The sequence below is a fragment of the Oratosquilla oratoria genome, chromosome 11 (assembly GCF_046742065.1).
Source record: "Oratosquilla oratoria isolate Oo_2021 chromosome 11, ASM4674206v1, whole genome shotgun sequence".
NCBI lineage: Eukaryota > Metazoa > Arthropoda > Malacostraca > Stomatopoda > Squillidae > Oratosquilla > Oratosquilla oratoria.
In genome coordinates this window covers 23,606,208-23,629,126 of record NC_134787.1, presented here as the reverse complement: position 1 = coordinate 23,629,126, position 22,919 = coordinate 23,606,208, and the positions used below count along the sequence as shown (strand labels likewise).

General features: G+C 38.3%; 1 protein-coding gene across 2 annotated transcripts in view; it reads right to left on the bottom strand.

Moving 5' to 3' along the window:
* LOC143029661 (cytochrome P450 2L1-like) overlaps nucleotides 1-22,919 on the bottom strand; it is a 56,659-nt gene that overhangs the window by 16,284 nt on the left and 17,456 nt on the right. The window contains exons 4-7 of one of the 2 annotated variants that reach the window (XM_076192467.1): nucleotides 11,725-11,858; nucleotides 11,430-11,648; nucleotides 1,147-1,349; nucleotides 916-1,030 (exon numbers count right to left, since the gene is read on the bottom strand). In XM_076192467.1, coding sequence (XP_076048582.1) covers nucleotides 916-1,030; nucleotides 1,147-1,349; nucleotides 11,430-11,648; nucleotides 11,725-11,858 — 671 coding nt within the window. The remainder of the gene's footprint in view (nucleotides 1-915; nucleotides 1,031-1,146; nucleotides 1,350-11,429; nucleotides 11,649-11,724; nucleotides 11,859-22,919) is intronic. The other variant, XM_076192468.1, reaches the window with a different exon arrangement.

Below are 22,919 nucleotides of genomic sequence, written 5' to 3'. Positions count from 1 at the left end.
TTCATGTTTAAATAGGCCTAAACACCATGAAACATGATCAATATTCATGGTATGTGCCCATGTTCACAGCATCCTAGTTTGAATTTTTATGTTGGCTATGTTGCTTCACTTTAGGTATGGTACAAATTCCGTTGCGGCCGTTCATAAACTCGTGTCAAACACCTGACTACAACACCCTCTTTCGGGAGTTATATTAACTAAACGTCACCTCGATGAGAGACTGTCCTTTCACCACTGTCATTGCAGGTTCAAAGCTAAAACGAAACAGTCTGTAGTTTGTTTCAGTATTGAATAAAAAATGGTAAAGACGAATTGTTTCCTCAAGATATAAAATGAACATTTTCTGTAAAAATGCCGCAATTTTTCTGTATATTTTACTTTCAATAAACTTTTTTTAGATCATATTTCCTACTAACTATTTAAGCTACAAAGTAATAAGGGACCAACGCACAACATGAGTCATATACCGGTACATGTAGTTCCGACGTTTTCTTAGTTGTGTCCTGATTGATGCCTAAACTGACACTTGATTTAGTGACAAATCAACAGGTTTCCCAGCGGTGGCTCTAGCCAATGAAAAATACTTCTCCATGTAACCTCGTTTACATGATATAAATACCGAGGTAAAACTGCGTTATAGACAAATGCGATCGGGCATGCTCGTTATACGTCAGTGCGCGCTATCTGTGTACTGAGATAACGAAGTGCATGGGTGCGCATTATAACCCAATGCGCATTTTAAGCCGGAAAATACGGTATATAACCAATGATTCATTTTCCATGGAATGACAGACTTTTAGGTAATACATTGTCCAAAGGAGGATCATATCATGCCAGTGTGGTAAATACAAATAAATTTTCATATTTTAGCTTTTATTGGATTGTCATATTTACTAAAAGTTTCAATGTTCTTACGTTCAAGTTTGAATGAGAAGTTTGGGTCGTGTTTTTCTTCTTGGTCGAGATATGCATCAATATAGTCTCTTGGGTTGTGTGGGATGCGGCTTTTCTTGTGTTCTTCAACAATTTGCTGTAAAATATGAAGTATTTCATAAAAAGAATGCAGAATATAGAGTGATAGGTATATAAAATAAGTATATAATAAATAACAATAATTCAGATTCATTAAAGTATTCTTTAATGCACCTTATGAAAAACATTAAATGTATTCCGATTATACTCCATTATGTTTACTCTCATGACTTTATTGATGACCCAAGAAGGAAGAATGTGCAAAAGCCATGGGAAGTAATCCAGAAGCATTACAGGTCCCTGTACATTCTCAAAGTCTTCATGTATCATATTTTGAAAGGTAAGGAGTTCTTCATCATTGATATTGTATCTCCGATCTGGAACATGCAAGAATGGAGTAAAGCATACTTGTGTTCAAGTCACTAAAGAGAATAGATAAGAATAACAGAAGAACTCTTGGTTTGGGACAAGAGAGAGTCACAAGGCAAAGGGAGAAAATTCTAAAGGGTATCAAGAAACAATTTTCCCTCAAACTTCATCAATTCTTGGAATAGCTTACAAGCTGATGTAGCCCAAGCTAAAACCATAAACAAATTCAAGACTAGGCATTATGATTGAATAAGAAGATAGAACCCCATGAGTATCTAATAATTTTCAAAAGATAAATAAAATTTCTACAGAAACCACCTCAACTCAGTGATAGCTAACATGACTCATAAAAAGCATGGGTATGTTGAAACCTCAGAATCTGACTCATTACAAAAAATGAGGGGGCTATGGATATACACACATAATCCCATTCCAGTATTTATTTAAAAGACAGAGTTCCATGTACCAACACCATTCTTACTAATACAGATGTGGAACTCACAGGCAATAGTAGTCTGGGCATGGTGTTGTCTGTACAAACACTTATTTGCAAGACTGTTGGTGTCTGTATTTAATATACACAGACACCAACAGACTTGCAAACAAGTGTTTGAACAGACAACACCATACCCAGACTACTACTTCCAAGAAGCAATCTGTGCCCACACACTGTAGTGTGCTGTCTATTGTGAACATATGAATACGCCCCACTTGAAAAACAAGAACATGAATTCATCTCACTATCAATTTATGGAGATGTTAAAATGCATAACTGCCTACCTAACTTTGTACCAATGTTTACTTATTCTAACTTATTTTTTATTGATTTATCAATTTTTTTTTTATATACAAGAAAGCTACAGTTGTGAGGCTCTTATTCTTCTTGTAATCTTTACATTGTTTGTAACCATGTTAGTGTAGTTTGTATATATACGAGGGGGTACTAAAAAGTTCCTGGCTTTGGGTAAAAGGAAATGCAGGAAGATCAGTCAACTATGATTTTATTCAACATATTCCCCTCTCTGATTCACACACTTATTACAATGGTCCTTCAGTTTTTCTAAGCCCTGAAAAAAGAACTCTGAAGGTTGGGCCTCCAACCAGGACTCTGTAGCAGCAATCACTTCTGAATCAGAGTGAAATATCATTCCCTTGAGATGTTTCTTCAGTTGTGGAAAGAGGTGATAGTCGGAGGGGGCCAGGTCTGAGGAGTAAGGCGGGTGGTCTACCAATTCGAAGCCAAATTCGCGTATTTTCCATAGAGTTTCATGTGTTGTTGTTGTCGTTCCCTAGACTGTCTGTCCGAGCAGTCCCGTCTCCCCAAGGAATGCTACTGCCGAAACTGGGTTTTCCCACAAATCCTTTATAGAGTGTATGTTGTATTGTTTGCGTGCATGATTGTGTATAATGCAGTCTTCCATTATGTGTTGTATGGTATGGGGTGAAGTGTTACATCCTGGGCAGCTGTTCACAATGCGGTCATCCAGCCTCTTCTGGTAGCTTAGAAGTGCTGGGTGGTGGCCACACCGCAGTCTGGCCAAGTGGACTCTGTCCTTTCGTGGGAGAGAGGATTCAGAAGGGTGGATATCAGGGGGTCTGGCATGCAGCAGTGTGTTGTCTTTCATTGTGTTAATGGAGCGGTGTGTGATATGATTATGAATATGTTTCCGGAGGCTGGTATTTGGTGGTTGTGGAGGAAGAGAAGAGAGTATTTGTGCGTAAAAAGGTCTTTGGGTGTTGTTTCAATGTTTCTTGGTGTGTGTGTGTGTTCTGCTATGTAGTGTAGCGGGTGTGATGTGTTTGTGGTGGCTGCGGCAAGTGTTTGTGTGCCTCTCATGTCGAGGTGGTCCTTGACTTTGAGGACTTTTGTTTCATGGTGTAAATGGTCTGTTGGTGTTGTATTTGTGCAGCCTGTAATTGTTTTTTAGGGCTTTGTTTTGTATGATTTGAAGGGTGTTGTGGTGTGTCTCACTGAGATTAGGAGCCCATGCAGGACTCGCATAATTCAACACTGAGCGTATGCATTGTTTGTATATTGTTATATTAGTTTCTTTGTTTTGTCCAAATGTCGTTCCAGTGATTGACTTAAGTGCGTTAAGTCTAGGTGTGCATTTGTTTTTTATGTTTGTGATGTGTTGTTTGAAAGACATGGATGTATTGTATGTTACACCAAGAATTTTCGGTGTGTTTGTGTGTGGTATTAGAGTGTTGTTGATGTAGAGATGAGGTATGTATTTGTGTTTTATTGTCCAGTTGGTGAGAAGTGTTGCTGTAGATTTGGTTGGAGCTATTTTGAGTCTGTTTGTGATGAACCATGTGTTGAGTGTGTCAAGGTATGGCTGGATTATTTCTGCAGCTTTGTCTGTGTTACGATGTGTGCATGTGATTGTTATGTCGTCTGCGTAGGAAGAGATTTGTATTTCTGAGGTGTCTGGTGTGGGTAAGTCATGCATGTATAGATTAAATAGTGTGGGGGATAGAACTGAGCCCTGTGGTACTCCATTCTTAATGTTTCTGATGTGCGATGATTGGCCATTATATGACACGTAAGCATTCCTACCTGCCAGATAATTGGCCAGCCATCTTTTGGTGTTATTGTGCATGTCTGTGTTATATATTTTATTTGTTAGGTTGTGGCGGGGGATAGCATCAAAAGCTTTACTAATGTCTAATGTTATGAGAAGTGTTCTGTGGTGGGGCCTATCTGAATTGATGCCATCTAAAATTCTTTGTGTGAGGTTTATCAGAAGAGTGTTTGTGGAGAGTAGTGGCCTAAAACCGTGTTGTGAGTCAGCAAGGAGAATATGTGGTGTGACAAGTTTAAGTATTAGGCGTTCAATGACTTTAGAGGGGGTGCAGAGAAGTGTGATTGGGCGGTGCGATGTTGGGATTGTTGGGTCTTTGTTCGGTTTTGGAATGGTGATTATTTTACCATGCTTCCAGATGTCAGGTATAGTGTTGTGTGAATAGCTGTAGTTTGCAATGTTTGTGAGTGCGTGTATACCTTGTGGTCCAATGTGTTTTAGGTGGATGTTGCTTATGTTATCAGGGCCACAGGCAGATGAGTGCTTGAGTCCTGGAGCTGCAGCGTCTACGTCGTGGGACCACCCCCCCCAACCCCAAGAGTTGGGGGCCAAACAGCAGCAACCACCCCTGGCCATCAGTTTCATGTGTTGTGTGTGCTGGTGCATTGTCCTGCAAAAAGAGAACACCACAGCTCAGCTTTCCATGGCATTTTTGCTTCAAAGCTTCACACAATTCGTCCAACATAGACATGTAGTATTCTGCATTGATGGTGCAACCCTTTGGCAGGTATTTTATGAGGAGTACAGTACTTCATCTTTGTCCCAGAACACTGAAGCCAGTACCTTTCCAGCTGACTTCTGGGGCTGAAACTTCTTGGGGTGCGGTGAACCTCTGTGTTGCCACTACATTGATTGCTGCTTGGTCAGGGAATCATAGTGATAAAGCCAAGTTTCATCCATGGTGACTAAATGAGCCATAAAATCAGCCATCCCCGCTGCAAACCGGTCCAAAATCGCCTTTGATGTTGTCACTCTGATGCACTTCTGATCTGCGTTCAGGCATTTCGGCACCAATTTTGCGGAAAATTTTCTCATGTCCAGAATGTTGTGGATGATGTGGCCAACTTTTTTGCGGGAAATCCCTAGAGTCTCAGCTATGACTTTAGCTGAAATCTGGCAGTCCTTGAGAATCATGATATGCACAGTGTCGGCTTTCTCCTCTGTGGGTTCATCTGTGACCTCAAAATGACCAGTCTGAAACCTTGACACCCACATTTTCACAGTAGAGTATGATGGGCAGTCATCCTTCAAGACGTCCTTCATCTTATCATATATTTCTGCCGCCCCTTTGCCTTGCAAGAAGAGGAACTTCATGACCACCCGTGCTTCAATTTTACCAAAATCAACTGTAGGCGCTACCATCATACGTTGAACCTGCATAAAGGAAATCATGCTTTTTTTGCCTATCTTCTCCTAAATAGCTGTCCTACCTCCCCTGTTAAAGTATCAGTTCTACCCTTTCACGATACCCTTAAAGCCAGGAACTTTTCAGCACCCCCTTGTGGATATATATGTAAATATATAAGTATATGTATATATATATACAGTATATATATATATATATATATATATATATATATATATATATATATATATATATGTCTTGTTAAAGACCAGGGCTAATTTAGTTTCAACAATCTTCTTGGTCACTTTTTTTTCCATTTGTCATATACATTTTTTATATTCTAGGGGTACATTAAACACAATTCTACTGAGATTCAGGGTATATTAACACTAGTTATATAAATACAATGGTAACCTTTCGGTTGTTACATACAACATTATTTAGGGAAATGAATTGACAGGAAAAGGTCCATGTCAGATATGCTAAAGGTTTTTAAATTGACAGGGCTTTTATGGTTCAAACTGAGGTGGAACTGAAAGAGGTTAGAGTCAAATCAAAGAACTGGGAGAGGGGTAGGTGACAGGGAACTGGGATAGGTTACTGTCAGTTGTTGTTATGTGCCATCTTGTCCCTTTTTTTTTCCCCAGGTGCAATGGACTCTTCATTATGTGCCATATTGCCTAGTGGTTTTTGTCTAGGTGTGATGGATTGTTTGTTTAGGAGTAGGGTGCCTAATGTTTTTGTTTGCATATTAATGATCGGTATGTGTTGTGAGATGAAACTTTCTCGAGGATGTGTAGTTTTTTGTGATTGTTACAGCATTTAAGTGTTTTTTTTTATTGTTAACTAAATCTTGTCATGTGTTTTTGTATGCTACCCTCATGGGGATGCATTGTGAGCCTCTTGGTAAGTGAATTAGTGGTAACACCAATGTAATGCCACGTCCACACGGTCGAGCACTGTCCGCCGGGCACGAAGGCTTTGCTCGACAACAGGCAATTTCATGGGGCAAACCATCAAACTGTCCGTTCCCGGTGCCATTTGCGGGCAGTGGATGGAGGGCTGACATCGCTGCCAAACGCACGAGGTGAGGTGCGAGCAAAGTTAGCAAACCCGCTCAGTACAGACCAAACGCTGGCCTCTCGCTGACGCTGGTGAGCGAGTTTACACTTCTGACATTTACACACAATTCCCAATCGCGTAATTCTCTGTTTTCAGAGTTGTGATTGGAAGGAAAGAGACCATACAACACCCGCCCGTCTGCCCCTCCCTCGCATCGCCACTGAATCTACTCTTCCGAATTCCAAACCCAGTCTGGGGATAAACAGACAACTCTCGCCCCACCTGTGGCTCATCAGGTTCGCGCTCGCCAGCGGTGGCGGCGAGGAGTTATCTCCTTGCCGCTCCCGTTCTGGTCACTGATCTCTTCGTTGACGTCGGCAGGCGGGTGTACACCGCCCGTCTGCCCCCCCTCGCACCGCCCCTTGATCAGCTCTAAAAGGACTTCAAACCCAGTTTGGGGATAAACAGACAACGCTCGCCCCACCTGTGGCTTATCAGGTTCGCCCTCGCCAGCGGTGGCGGCGGGGAGTTATCTCCTTGCCGCTCCCGTTCTGGTCACTGATCTCTTCGTTGACGTCGGCAGGCGGGTGTACACCGCCCGTCTACCCCCCCCCCCCGCTCCGCCCCTTGATCAGCTCTAAAAGGACTTCAAACCCAAAACCTGGGGATAATCAGGGTACGCTCGCCCCACCTGTGGCTTATCAGGTTCGCCCTCTACACGCGGAAAGTGAAATCAACTCACTTCTCGTAAGATACACACATACACCTCTCACGAACAGAGCCACAAATCACGCACAAACATGTACACTTACTTTTTCTTCGACTAAAATTCGCTTCCTTTCTAACTTTCTCTTCGACTAAAATTCGCTTCCTTTCTAACTTTCTCTTCTACTACATCTTCTCATTTCAGTTTACCTCCCACTAAAGATTTTTCCGTTTTTCCACCTTTCTCTACTACTACGCCTCCTACCATTTTCTAAACTTTCGTTGGTGATCCTAACCCCGTTGGTAATCCTAACCTCCGGCGTCAAGCGCTGCCCTCCAAGCCCCTGGTCCAGTTCTCCTAAGCCATGACAACAATCTAGCCCCTAATCGCTCGCAATTCGCCCGGTGGCAATAGCCCTCTTTTATACACTACTATCTTTTCATTTTCTAACAGACATTCTTCCCCTCCCACAAAACCCGATCCCGCGCAAGCGAGGTGGTCTTTTCTTGGAATCCAGATCCAGTACAGACCGAAGTTACCTTTACCACCATGTCCGCACATAGTGCTAGTGTGTACTGATCTCGACAAGACGTGCTATTGGTGCTATGCTTTTCCTCATATTTGTCTCTTGCCTTTGTATATATGGCTCCACTTTCGAAAGGAGAACAGAAAAGCTGCTTATGTTCATTCTCATGTAATTGCAAAACAATTGTTCATTTTCATCCTGCAATTCACGCAGGATTGTCACTGAGCTTCCCATTAAATCACGTCTTTGTAACCACTCCCGGCACCAGACATGTCTCCGTGATTTCTTCTTTTTCTTTTTAATGCAGTCAGCAATTATAATGCTGTACAGTGCTACCTTCTTTAAGTATGGCGGGAACCATGGTTATCGTACCGCACTGAACCATTCCCTCCCAACCTCTGCTTGAGGCCAACTAACCTCCAACCACCATCGTCAGCCGTGTGGACACTTCACGGGCAGAGTCTGCGGACTTTGCCCAGTAAGGGCAAAGTCTGCCAGGCACAGCTCGACCGTGTGGACGCGACATAAGACATGTTGGGTAGAAGTTGTTGGTATACCATGTTCACTTGCTTGAGGGCGTTGTGATTATTTGTGAGGTTATTCCTCACAAAAAGGCTAGAGACTTCATTTTTGTAGTATGCAATTATGGCCAATTTTTCTTGTGGGTTAATGCATGTAACGTTCCTTGTGATAATTTCTTTTAATATCTTTTTTGTCAGTTTTATATGCTGGTGTCATTTGAGACTAAAACAGATACTCAACAACAGTTACTGTAACACTATCATTGACAAAGAAATCAACCTCTTTCTGACAAATACCAAAACACAAAATGAACAAAAACCCACACAGTCTAAACGCAAAATTTTCTTTAAGATTTGATGTAACATTAAATAACATGGCAATATCAAACACCAGATTTTGCGGAGAAATCAGCTGAGTGAACCCTCCCTTGGCTGAATTAATTAAATTGGGCTTCTACATACAAAAATATTTATAAACGACCATTGTGAAGCTTTGAATACAGGTCCCTCTGAGCATGAGTGGGTCTTACCCTCAGAGGGAACCACATTAGAAGCTTCACGATGGCAAACCTATATATATTATGTGTGTATGTATGTATATATATATATATATATATATATATATATATATTTATATATATATTTATATATATATATACAGTTTTTCGTCTCCTTTCAGCCCTTTTCGGTTATCAATTCCCTCTACTCTTTGGAATTGCCGGAACTCTTAAGGCCTCTAGCAACTACTTCTTGATATTTTTCCTTCTCCTTATCCTCATTAACTGTTGCGCCAATTTGGCAGTCAATTACAGTGCCTTAACGAATTTGAGAGAGACTTCTAATTGCTCAGGAAAACCCTCCCCCCTCCCTTTAGTTCCAGGTGTCTACATATGCCTGCGAGCAAAGACACGAATGTTTAATATTAAGTGTGGGATTCCACAACCTCTCAAGTTTACTGTTCCTTCTTGCAGTTGTAAGTTGCTACTTTATGAATAGAATTAGTGTATTACATCCAAGAGTTACCGTTCGAATTAGTTCTAACGGTTCCCCCCTGCGCGCTTGCCATTTATTGTTTAGGCTAGTTTTAATTAGACTAGTTAGGATCATATCTTCCATTCTCGTGAGTAGTGACTACCCTCAAGGATCAATTAGAACTGTTTCAACTTCCACAGAAACATTGCACTATGCTCCCTTCAAATTAGTGAATGAGAACGAAGAAAAACGGCAACAGTGTATGCCATACATTGTATGGGCATAGGCAGTTGACCCGGCGGTGCCGGGCACTGGTCAGTTATTCCCCCTGGGTCCCTACAGGGAGGTCGGGCCGCTCGTATTCTCGGAAGTACAAACGCGCCCTACCCTCCCATATGGTGACTATCGAGGATTTTCTTCCTTAAGTGACCGATTACGCACTGTCAGACCCTACACGAGTGATTCAAGTACAAAATCCCCCGGAGACTTATCGAATTGAAGACAGTGTTGCGAGTGACGCCCAGACCCTCGTGGGAACGGGTTTGAACGGTGTCGTGACGAGGTCAGCCTCCAGTGAACACACCACCCTTGTGCTATTCGACTATTTGTACAAACAGTTCCCCCCTTTTCGGGACATCCTGACCTGAAAGGAACTTGATAGTGAAAAATAGGAAACCCCCTACGATATCGAACCCGCGTACCGCCATGAGTTGCCAAACAACGAGGACAGCCAGGGTTCCTGCCACGCTCAACAGCACAGTTATCCTTCAATAGCAAACGCATCCTGCCTGAACGAGGGACCTGCGCCTATTTGAAGACATCCCCGTAACCAGCAGAAGCCCCCTAAGGATGGTAGCAAGTAACGATATTGGTGTTTTACTACATAGGACCCATAGATAGGTGCGCAGGGAGTTAGAATACTGTAGGAAGAATTTGTTATCTTTTAGACCAACCTTTATAGATTTGAGGTGCATGCCAACAAGGTTTGATTGTAGAAATAATCTGGATCATTAAAACTCACAATAGGATGATCTGTTTGATTAGCCTAGGACGGTCTACTTAATGAGTTGTCCCACCCCCCTTTGAGTTATATACACACGCGCCGAGAAGGGAGCGCGCTTGGTTCCGGTCAGTGACTCAAATCTCCTGGAATTCGGCTTCCCACTGCGGCTATCCTTCCCCCTTCATCCCTCACTTAAGGTAGGTATTTCCCACGCCCCCACAACCACCACCTTCTCCTTCCACTGTTCAGGGATTTTGTGACAATATATTAAAATGTATGAATCTATTTTCCCTTAAAAAAAAAAAAAAAAAAAAAAAAATCTGGGGTGATTTGATACAGGTCTGATTCTATAGAGAATTGACAAAATCAAAAGTGAAGAAATTTTCTCAATGTGAATCAGACAAGAAATAATGGTTTCAAACTGTAAGGAAGTAGATTTAATTTCGAAGTGAGTAGTGAGTAGTAAAAGAATGGAATAAACTTCCTGCAGAGGCAGTGCAATGTAGTACAACTTGAAATTTTAAGCTTCATTTAGATAAACACATATGTAATATACTGTAATGCCTGTCACTTATGTTTATTTATTCATTGATTATTATTTATTATCATTATGTGTGTTTATCATTTATCATTATCTATTTATTTTATTCATTATTGACTTATTTATTTATTCATTTTTTTGCAACTGACCTACTTTTGGATCAAAAGGTCTCCTGTCAGCATATATATGATATGTATGTATATATATATGTTTATATCACTGGGACAAAATGTAGTAGCACATTTGTGAAATACACAAAGAACTCACAATTGAAATAAAAAGGAAACTAAGAAGAAAATTAAACTTCTATATTTTGGCTAATAGTTATAGCCCTCTTCAGGAAAGTACAAGATACAAGAGTTGTTTGAGACTTAAATACTGTTAAGATGAAAGAGGTGTAGGAACATTCTTCAATGTCAAAACCTTAACATCTCCAAAGGACAATGGTCTTCAGACATAATCTCACATCTAGCTGTGAGTCATTTGGTTAAGAATCTTCACCCTCCTGACCCAGGTTTCCCCTTCCAACCCTGCACTCCTCCTCCCTCTGACCTCATACCCCTATCCCTTCTGAATGTCATACCCCTCTTCCTTCTGACCCCGCCCTGAGTGACGGAATGTTGCCTGTCATCTACCCATGTTCCCATTTCATCTTTACAGTATTTAAGTTTCAAACAACTCTCATATCATATACTTTCCTGAGGAACGCAATAGCTATTAGCCAAAATGTAGAACTCTAACTTGCTTCTTAGTTTCCTTTTTATTCCAATTGTGGATTCTTTGTGCATATGTTTAGATATACAGTATACATATGCAAGACTACTTACCAGCCACTAATTTCCAGATGATATTAAGAATGCTTACATTTAGTGCATTTGATATCTCCATGGGCTTGCCTTCTTGCTTACATATTTCATTAATCAACTGGTTTACTTCTGGTATGATGATGTTTTCTAAAGATGCCTTTCCCATTCCAAAGTCCTTTAAATTGCGGAGAGCAAAACGTCGTGCATGTTGCCATTGAGATCCATTTGAAATTATAATTCCTATTGTTAAACATAATGTTAGTAACATGTTATATGATAATTGTCAAGTTTTCACTTAACAGAAACAGTGACTTACCCATATTTTCAAAATGTGAGAAAATATTGAAGGAGAAAAAATCTGCTCTTCCCGCTATATTAGGATGTCCCAAAGCACTTTTGATAGTGGTAAAATCGCTGATGAGTATTGTAATCCGGCTACCAATACGCCACCTGTCAACCAGATACATATTTGTTTGGATGCAACGTAATTTTCTCATGATTATGTGATATTTGAATTACAATATAAATCTATGTACATCCCAATAGGCTTATACCCCCATATAAGGGAGGTTGCCAGTCAAGGCATGCACCTACCCCCACCCATCCCACTCCCATTTCTTTCATCTAAGGTCCTTGTAGGTGAAGGGTCACTCCTGTCCTCAACTCACTGCCTGGGTCAGAAGCAGTGCAGCAAAACACAGCAAGGCCAGCCATTTCATTTGCACAGCGACCCTCCCTCCTCATCCCCTCATGTAAAAATGGAGAGGACAAGAAGTTATCCATTTGGGCAGTGTCAGTCTGTCATCCATTCACGACCAGTCTCCGCTCACAACTATCTCTTGCCTTTTCCCTTCCCAGCTCAAAGGCCCCTTCATCCCAACCATTCATCTCATTCTCAGTCATCCCTTCAAGTTCATTCTATCCACCTCTGCCTTCCATACACATTTTGCTAGTCTTTCCTCATTGTTTCCATATCCCCAAATCATGTCGGTCTTCATCTTCCATATGAACCAGTTCCCATTCCATACCTGTTCTCTTCCTCATGTCCTCATTTTCCACCCTATCGATCCCCAAAACATCCACCATGCTTTCAAAAAATTCATCTCAAACATTTAGATTTCTCTGTGTTCAGCCTCCCTTAAATTACAAGTCTGCCCCATACAGTATTTTAGACACAACCACCCTTTTATACAGTCTTCTCTTCACATCTATCCCCAGATGCCTCTTTCTAATGGCACTCTTCATTCCAAAAAAACATTTACTTGCTTCTCTCACTCTACAGTTTTTCCACCACTACTTCATTTTCTGCCACATTTGACCCTAAATATCTAAAACTACAGTATCCACTTCCTCTAACCTGTCTCCCTTAAAACTTGTCTCAAGCTTACTGCCTCCCTCACCTCTTGTACATCTCATCACCTTGATTTTACCCACATTCACTTTTGACTCCCTCCTATTACACAACTTCCCCAACTCTGACACCAACTGCCTCAGACCCTCCTCTGACCCAGTCACAAGGACAGTCATCAGCAATCAACAATGGGCTTACCTCCCATGTCTATCTCCAATCCCCTGTCCACCACCCTTGCATCTACCTCTCATACCTCCCCATCCATATACAGGGGTAACATGTACATTGTACCATGTACATGTATCGTCATGGTGACATAAAATCCTGGTGCAGCCCCACCTTAATCTCAAACCATATATTCTCACCATTCCCCACCCTAACACAAACTCTACTACTTTCATAAAAAGCTTTTGACTCCTCTTAATAGCTTTCCCCGTACCCCATATATCTGCAATACTTCCCACAATTCATTCCTGTCTACCCTGTCATAAGCCTTTTCTAAGTTTATAAAGGCCCAAAAAAACATCCTTACCATTTGTCAAAAACTCATTAGTCTGCCCTACCACAAAAAAAAAAAAAAAAAAATCCTCTTTTCCTAAACCCACACTGTTTCTTATCAATTTCTCCCTCTATTCCCCTCCTAACCTTCTCAATTAATGCCCTTCCACACGCCTTTCCAACTACACTTAAACTGATCCCACTAAAGTTACCACATTCATATTTGTCCCCATTTTCTTTGTAAAGCAGAACTATACATGTACTCTTCCAATCAACTAGCACGCTACCCTCCCTTTGGTACACATTAAATAACCTCACCAGCCAATCCACTCCTTAGTCCAGCATATGGACAAGTATGGTCTGCCTCACTGGAAGGAGGCAAAAGTTCTTCACTTAAATCAATATTGGGACTTTTTTACTTGATTTCTAATTTTTTTTGCTATTTTATAAGAGGACACTTTGGGTCCTCATGAAAGCTAGAATGAAATCAACCTAATCTTCCTCTGATAAAATAATAAGATTAGTTAAAAATCCCAATAATTATTTAAGTGTCATTTATCAAAGTACATGTAAAGGATGCTTCATATTTTGGAGAGTCAAGACAGGGTTTACATAAATGCTTAACTGAACACAGAAATGCCCACAGAACATTGAGATCCTTTGTCCAGCATATGAACAAGTATGTTAATAGAAGCAGTTTATATTAACACAAATAATAACATTAAACATAAAGAAGGTTTTATAAGCTTAGTAAAAGCCACAAGTTTATTAATAGTTAAAGAAAATAAATACACAAATGTTATGAGTGTGGCAACAACCTCTCCTAGATGTCCCAAGACATGACTTGCCTGTGTATAAAATGTCCATGTTGTGCCTCATTGTTAGCTTTGTGAAAAAGACCCTGTGGGTCGGAACATTAAAGCATTAAAATTCTCCCATTATTACTTGTCTAGTTCCTCCTCCTTCAGTTACACACAAACACAATTATGAAATTGGCACCAATCCTCTCAGAACTATCATATGAGGAGAGATTGGCAAAACTTGAGCTACAAACATTAGAGCAAAGAGAGAGAGGAAACTTGATAACTATTTATAGAATCATGAAAGGCATAGAAATTATTGATAGGATCTAATAAAATGGAATAGTAGAGATACAAGAGGACACGGAAAAAAAGACAATTATAGAAGAGACCTGAAAAAAATAGTTTCCCATAGGATAATAGACGTATGGAAAAAGTTAGATGAAAATGTGGTGGGTGCAAAAACGATACACGAATTTAAAAACAGGGAGTACATGTATTAGTAGGGAAGGGGAAAGCTTGTGGTGTAGTGGAAGAAAAAGGAGAAGAGGAGGGATTATTGAGGAAAATGGAAGAAAAAGAGGAAGGGGACGAATGGACTCCGGCCCTTAGAAGGAATGTAAACGAGATGTGCAGATGACACAGCTGAAGTCAAACAAGTCAGTAAAGGCATTGAAATTAGAAATATAGACAAGAGCAGCACAATAGAAATTGGAGATAATTATCTCTATGGATTTAATGAGGGAGGAGATGACAACCTCCCCTGATTAGCAAGGCTAGAGGAAAACTATCAAAAATGAACGAATCATGGGAGGTTAGGTTTAGCCAACTTGCACTAATTACACAAAAAGTTGATAAATTGGAAGAACTAAAGAAGGACAACCAAAATCTAAATATAGAAATAGAAGAATTAAAAAAGACAGTTAAAAAATGTAAAGGATGAGAATGAGGAATTAAAGAGGAATAATAAGGAGAATAAAGAGTCCATAACAAAAGATGTAAGTGGTTGGAAAAAAGTTCAGGAAGATAATAAAATTGAATTTAGAGATATAGTGAAACAACAGATGAAGGAACACATTAAGGACACAGTTATAAGTGATGAGAGGGAGAATGTATATATTATACATATGTATATATAATATATATATATGTATATTATATATATATACATATATATATATATGCATACAATATATATATAAATATATATATATATGTATGTGTATATATATATATACGGTATATATATATATATATACAGTATATATATATATATATATATATATATATATATATATATATATATATATACGGTATATATATATGAATATTATATATATAATATATATATATATATAATATATATATATGTGTATATATATGTATGTGTATATGTATATTATATATATATATATACAAATATATTATATACATATATATATACATATACACACACACACACACACACACACACACACACACACACACACACACATATATATATATATATATATATATATATATATATATATATATACACACACACACACACACTTCAACGAATGGACGGCTTAGAAGACGTTCTGAAGAGAATTGAAGTTTGTGGATCCCAACGCAAAGAGAAGTGCCTATTGTATTTACAGGGTGGGGGGGGAAATTGCTCGTGGAGTAGTAGGAAAGTAGGGAAAGAGGAAAAGGGGAGGGATTACTGAGGGAAATGGAAGGAAATGAGGAAGGAGTAGACTTGGCCCAGGCAGACAGGCGAAAGGTAAACAAAAGGCCCCCCGACGACGATGAAATGTCTAATAAAAATGTAAAGATTAGAAGTATAGATAAGAGCAATACAGTAGAAAGCGATGAGAATATTTTCCAGGGATTTAAAGAGGGTGGGGGGGACAAGAAGACTAAACTAGAAGAGAAGGTCGATAAGATGATCGAGGACTTGGAGCGTAGGTTCGGTCATGTTAACAATAATATATGGAGTGTTGAAAAATTGGAAGAACTAGAGAAGGCGAACAAAAACTTAACTAAGGAAATTGAAGAATTAAAAAAACAGTTAAAAGAAGTAAAAGATGAGAATAAAGTCTTAAAGGAGAATAATAAGGAGAACAAGGAGGGTTGGAAAAAAAATCAAGAAAATAGCAAAGTCGCATTCACTGACATAATCAGACAGCAAATGAATGAACAAACTGAAAACTCAGTTATTAAAGTGATGAGACAGAAGGAGAATATAGTAAGAGACCTAGCAGACAAAAAGAAATGTATAATTATATTAGGAATGGAAGAGAAACATAACCCAGATAGAACCACAAGAATCAAAGAGGAAAATGAAAAAGTAAGAAATTTACTAGAATTAGTTCAGGAAGATGAACTAGAAATAATGAAACAATTCGAAGAGAAATTCAGGCTAGGGAAATATAGTACAGACAAGACCAGACCAATTAAGATTAAATTCAGGTCACAAACTACGGCTGAGAATATCTTATCCAAAACAGGGAAACTAGCAACAAGTGAACAATATAAAAAGGTATGGATAAAAAGGGAAATGAACAAAGAGGAAAGAGAGGAAGAAAAACAGAAAAGACTTGAAGCAAAGGAAAAAAAACGAGATAAGAACGGAGTCAGAAAAAGAGAGATTCTATTGGAGAGTAGTGAATATGAAACTAAAGAAAGTCGACATACAAGAGAAAAACAAAAGGGAAACGGAGAACACAATGGAAGTGGCAGAAAACTAAGAGTGTCTTACACAAATATAGATGGATTAATAACAGGATTGAATGAGCTGAATGATTATTTGAAAGAAAAAGAACCAGACATAATGGGAATTGTAGAAACAAAATTAAAAGGTCCACTACCACCCAACAGTGTAGGACATGATGCATATAATTATTGGATTAGAAACAGAGTGAAAAAGGAAGGGGGTGGAGTTATGTTCCTGACTAAGAAGGATATAAACGTGAAGGGTGTCACATATGGAAAGAATACAGTAGAGATGATAATGATGGAAGTAGAAGACAGAGATAAGAAGAACAGAAAGTTTGTGATAAATTATGTGCCCCCGAAAACAGCCTCATGGGAAGAGAGTGAACATAAAAGTATGTTAGAGGACACAAAGATAACATTAAACAAGATAATGGAAGAGGGAGGAAAAATAGTCATGATGGGCGACTTTAATTGCAAAGAAATCTGCTGGGAAGAAATGACAGTAAAGGGTGGAGACGGCTCATGGGGAAACGCTCTACTTGAGATGGTTACTGACCATACAATGACACAATGGATACAGGAGAACACTAGGTATAGAAATGAAGAAGAGCCATCAAGACTAGACCTAGTAATTACATCCGAACCTAGAATAGTGGACAAAATTGAATATAAAACACCAATAAGTAAAAGTGACCACATATTGATTGAACTGGAACTTAATGAAGAAAAATATATGAAAAGAAATGAACAATACAGAAAAGGAAGAATGATGTATGAAAAAACAAACTTTGATCAAATAAGAGAATTCTTTCAAAAGGAAAACTGGGAAGAAATATACAAAGAAAAAACAACAGTAGAAGAGAAATGGAATATTTTGACAAAAATTTACAAAAAAGGAGTGGAAAAGTATGTCCCAAGACAAAAACAAGAAAAAGAATATGTAAAATGCTGGTACAACAAAAGCTGTAGGGAGTTAAAAGACAAAAGAGACAAAGCCTGGACCAGATGGAAAAAAGACAGAAGACCTGAAAAATGGAAAATATATACCTGTTATAGAAATGAATATGTACAAATGTGCAGAGAGGAAAAGAGAAAATATGAAAAAGATATCATAGAAACGTGTAAAGATCAACCGAAACTATTCTACAGATTTGTAAACAATAAACTGAAAAACAAACAAGACTTGGAGAAATTAAGACAGGAGGGAGTTGAATACACTGAGGAAATGGAAATGGCGGAAATTATGAACAAACATTTTAAATCAGTGTTTACAAGGGAGAACATACAACCTGAAGAGAACGAATGGAAAGAGAAAGTCCCCCCTATGGAAGAAATAGAAGTAACAAAGAATGAAATATTAACACACTTGAGTAATCTTGATGTCAGAAAATCGCATGGACCAGATGAAATAGCAAACTGGATACTGAAAGAATGCAGGAATGAACTGGCAGACAAAATACATAGCATACTAAATAGTTCCTTGAAAGAAAGAAAAGTTCCAGAAGATTGGAAAAAAGCAAATATAGTACCTATATATAAAGGAGGAAATAAAGAAGAACCTACCAACTATAGACCAGTCTCTCTAACAAGTACAATAGCAAAAATTTGTGAAAGAATTATCAAAAGTAGATGGGTAAAATATTTATAAAAACAAAGTGTTAAATCCTAGGCAATTTGGATTCAGACAAGGACGATCATGCGTCACCATTTTAATATGTTTCTATTCAAGGCTAATAGATATAATACAAGAAAGAGATGGATGGGCGGACTGTGCATTTTTAGATCTAAAGAAAGCTTAAGAAGAAGAAGTTGCTTAAGAAATTAGAAACTGAAGGAGGAATACAGGGCAAACTACTAAATTGGATGGAGGACTTTTTACAAGAAAGACAAATGAGAGTAGTGATAAGAAACCAGCACTCAAAATGGGATGAAGTAATAAGCGGTGTTCCGCAGGGAACAGTTCTGGCCCCAATAATGTTTGCTATATATATTAATGATATGGATGAAGGAATTGAAAGCTATATGAGCTTCTTTGCAGATGATGCAAAACTACTGAAAAGAGTGAAAACTGAAGAAGATTGTGAATCACTACAGAGAGATCTAAATAAAGTACAAGAATGGAGTAGGAAGTGGGAGATGGAGTTCAATACAAAAAAGTGTAGTATAATGGAATTTGGAAAAAGCAAAAACAGAATAACAGGAGCATATAAATTGGGAGAAGAAGGAATAAAAAAAGTAGAAAATGAGAAGGACCTGGGAGTCATTGTTATGAATAATATGTCACCTGAGAAACATATAGATAAGATTTTTGGAGAAACTTATAATCTAATAAGAACAATCAAAGTTGCATTTACATACCTGGATGAAGAAATGGTGAAGAAAATCCTAATCACCCTGATAAGACCAAGATTGGAATATGCAGCAACGATATGGTCACCAAGTACAAAAAAATGTATAAAAAAACTTGAAAGAATGCAAAGAGCAATTACAAAATTGGCACCAACACTCTCAAAACTATCATATGAAGAGAGACTAGAAAAACTTGAACTACAGACACTAGAGCAAAGAAGAGAGAGAGGAGATTTGATAGCTATTTACAGAATCATGAAAGGCATAGAAATTACTGACAGAGAGAATCTGATAAAATGGGATGACAGAAATACTAGAGGACACGGAAAGAAAATCAAGAAAGACAGCTATAGAAGAGATTTGAAAAAGAACAGCTTTCCTCACAGAGTAATAGACAGTTGGAACAAGTTAGATGAGAAAGTGGTGTGTGCAAAAACAATACATGAATTTAAAAATAGTTTAGATAAAATGAGATATGAAGACGGGACCTTTACGAGCATAGCTCCCCTTCCCGTAAAATACAACTAGGTAAACTAGGTAATTACACACACACACACACACACACACACTTTCAACGAACGGACGGCTTGAAGAACGTTCTGAAGAAAAGTGCAGATTGTGGATACCAACGCAAAGAGAAGTGCCTTTTTGTATTTGCAGGGTGGGGGGAAATTGCTCGTGGGGTAGTGGGAAAGTAAGGAAAGAGGAGAGGGGGAGGGATTGCTGGGGAAATGGAAGGTAATGAGGAGGTGGAGGAAATGGCCCTGACGGGCCGCCGAAAGGTAGACAAACGACCCCAAGACGAGTTGGATGATCACGACATGTCTAATAGGAATGTGAAGATTAGAGGTATAGATAGGAGCAATATAGCAGAAAGTGATGAGAATATTTTCAAGGGATTTAAAGAGAGTGGGGGGGACACAAACCCCCCCCCCCGACTGACAAGACTAGAGAAGAAGGTTGATAAGGTGATCGAGGACTTGGAGAGTAGGTTAGGTCATATGAACACCATTTTACAAAGGGTTGAAAGATTGGAAGAACTGGAAAAGGCGAATAAAAACTTAACTGATGAAATAGAAGACCTAAAAAGACAGTTAAGAGAGGTAAAGGTGGAGAATGAGGAATTGAAGAAGAATAGTAAAGAAAACAGAGAAACGATAGCTAAAGAAAGTAAAAATTGGAAGAAAACCCAAGAAGGAAATAAGATTTCATTCACTGACATAGTCAAACAGCAATTGAAAGAACATACTGAAGACTCAGTTATTAAAGTGATGAGACAAAAGGAGAATATAGTAAGGGATTTAGCAGACAAGAAGAAATGTATAATTATATTAGGAATGGAAGAGAAACACAACACAGATAGAACCACAAGAATCAAAGAGGAAAATGAAAAAGTAAGCCAATTACTAGAATCAGTTCAGGAAGATGAACCAGAAATTATGAAACAAATCTAAGAGAAATTTAGACTCGGAAAGTATAGCACAGACAAGACCAGACCAATTAAGATTAAATTCAAGTCACAAACAACGGCAGAGAATATCTTATCCAAAACAGGGAAACTAGCAACAAGTGAACAATACAAAAAGATATGGATAAAAAGAGAAATGAATAAAGAGGAAAGAGAGGAAGAAAAGCAGAAAAGACTGGAAGCTAAGGCAAAAAACGAGAACAGAACGGAGTCAGAGAAAGAGAGATTCTATTGGAGAGTAGTGAACATGAAACTAAGGAAGTTCGACATACAAAAGAAAAACATAAGGGAAACAGAGAACACAATGGAAGATGCAGAAAACTAAGAGTGTCTTACACAAATATAGATGGATTAATAACAGGATTGAATGAGCTGAATGATTATTTGAAAGAAAAAGAACCGGACATAATGGGAATTGTAGAAACAAAATTAAAAGGCCCACTACCACCCAACAGTGTAGGACATGATGCATACAATTATTGGATTAGAAACAGAGAGAAAAAGCAAGGGGGTGGAGTTATGTTCCTGACTAAGAAGGATATAAACGTGAAAGGTGTCATATATGGAAAGAATACAGTAGAGATGATTATGATAGAAGTGGAAGACAGAGATAAGAAGAGCAGAAAATATGTGATCAATTATGTGCCTCCGAAAACAGCCTCATGGGAGGAGAGTGAATATAAAAGTATGTTAGAGGACACAAAGATAGCATTAACTAAAATAATGGAAGACGGAGGAAGAATAGTTATGATGGGCGACTTTAATTGCAAAGAAATCTGCTGGGAAGAAATGACAGTAAAGAGTGGTGATGACTCATGGGGAAATGCTCTACTTGAGATGATTACTGACCATTCAATGACACAATGGATACAAGAGAACACTAGGTATAGAAATGAAGAAGAACCATCGAGGCTAGACTTAATAATTACATCTGAACCTAGAATAGTGGACAAGATTGAATATAAAACACCAATAGGTAAAAGTGACCACATATTGATTGAACTGGAACTTAATGAAGAAAAATATATGAAAAGAAATGAACAATATAGAAAAGGAAGAATGATGTATGAAAAAACAAACTTTGATAAAATAAGAGAATTCTTCCAACAAGAAAACTGGGAAGAAATATACAAAGAAGAAACATCAGTGGAAGAGAAATGGAATATTTTGACAAAAATTTACAAAAAAGGAGTGGAAAAGTGTGTCCCAAGACAAAAACAAGAAAAAGAATATGTAAAATGCTGGTACAACAAAAGTTGTAGGGAGTTAAAAGACAAAAGAGACAAAGCCTGGACCAGATGGAAAAAAGACAGAAGACCTGAAAAATGGAAAATATATACTGGTTATAGAAATGAATATGTACAAAAGTGCAGAGAGGAAAAAAGAAAATATGAAAAAGATGTTATAGAAAAGTGTAAAGATCAACCAAAACTATTCTACAGATTTGTAAACAATAAACTGAAAAGCAAACAAGACTTGGAGAAATTAAGACAAGGAGGAGTTGAATACACTGAGGAAATGGAAATGGCAGAAATTATGAACAAACATTTTAAATCAGTGTTTACAAGGGAAAATATACAACCTGAAGAGATTGAGTGGAAAGAAAAAGTCCCCCCTATGGAAGAAATAGAAGTAACAAAGAATGAAATATTGACACACTTGGGTAATTTTGATGTCAGAAAATCGCATGGGCCAGATGAAATAGCAAACTGGATTCTGAAAGAATGCAGGAATGAACTGGCAGACAAAATACATAGCATAATAAGCAGTTCCTTAAAAGAAGGAAAAGTTCCAGAAGATTGGAAAAAAGCAAATATAGTACCTATATATAAAGGAGGAAATAAAGAAGAACCTACCAACTATAGACCAGTCTCTCTAACAAGTACAATAGCAAAAATTTGTGAAAGAATTATCAAAAGTAGATGGGTAAAATACTTGGAAAAAAACAACGTACTAAATCCAAGGCAATTTGGATTCAGACAAGGACGATCATGCGTCACCAATTTAATATGTTTCTATTCAAGGCTAATAGATATAATACAAGAAAGAGATGGATGGGCTGATTGTGCATTTCTAGACCTAAAAAAAAGCTTTTGACAAAGTACCACATAAGAAGTTGCTTAAGAAATTAGAATATGAAGGAGGAATACAAGGTAAATTGCTAAATTGGATGGAAGACTTTTTGCAAGAAAGAAAAATGAGAGTAGTGATAAGAGATCAGCACTCAAAATGGAATGAAGTAATAAGCGGTGTCCCGCAGGGAACAGTTCTGGCCCCAATAATGTTTGCTATATATATTAATGATATGGATGAAGGAATTGAAAGCTATATGAGCTTCTTTG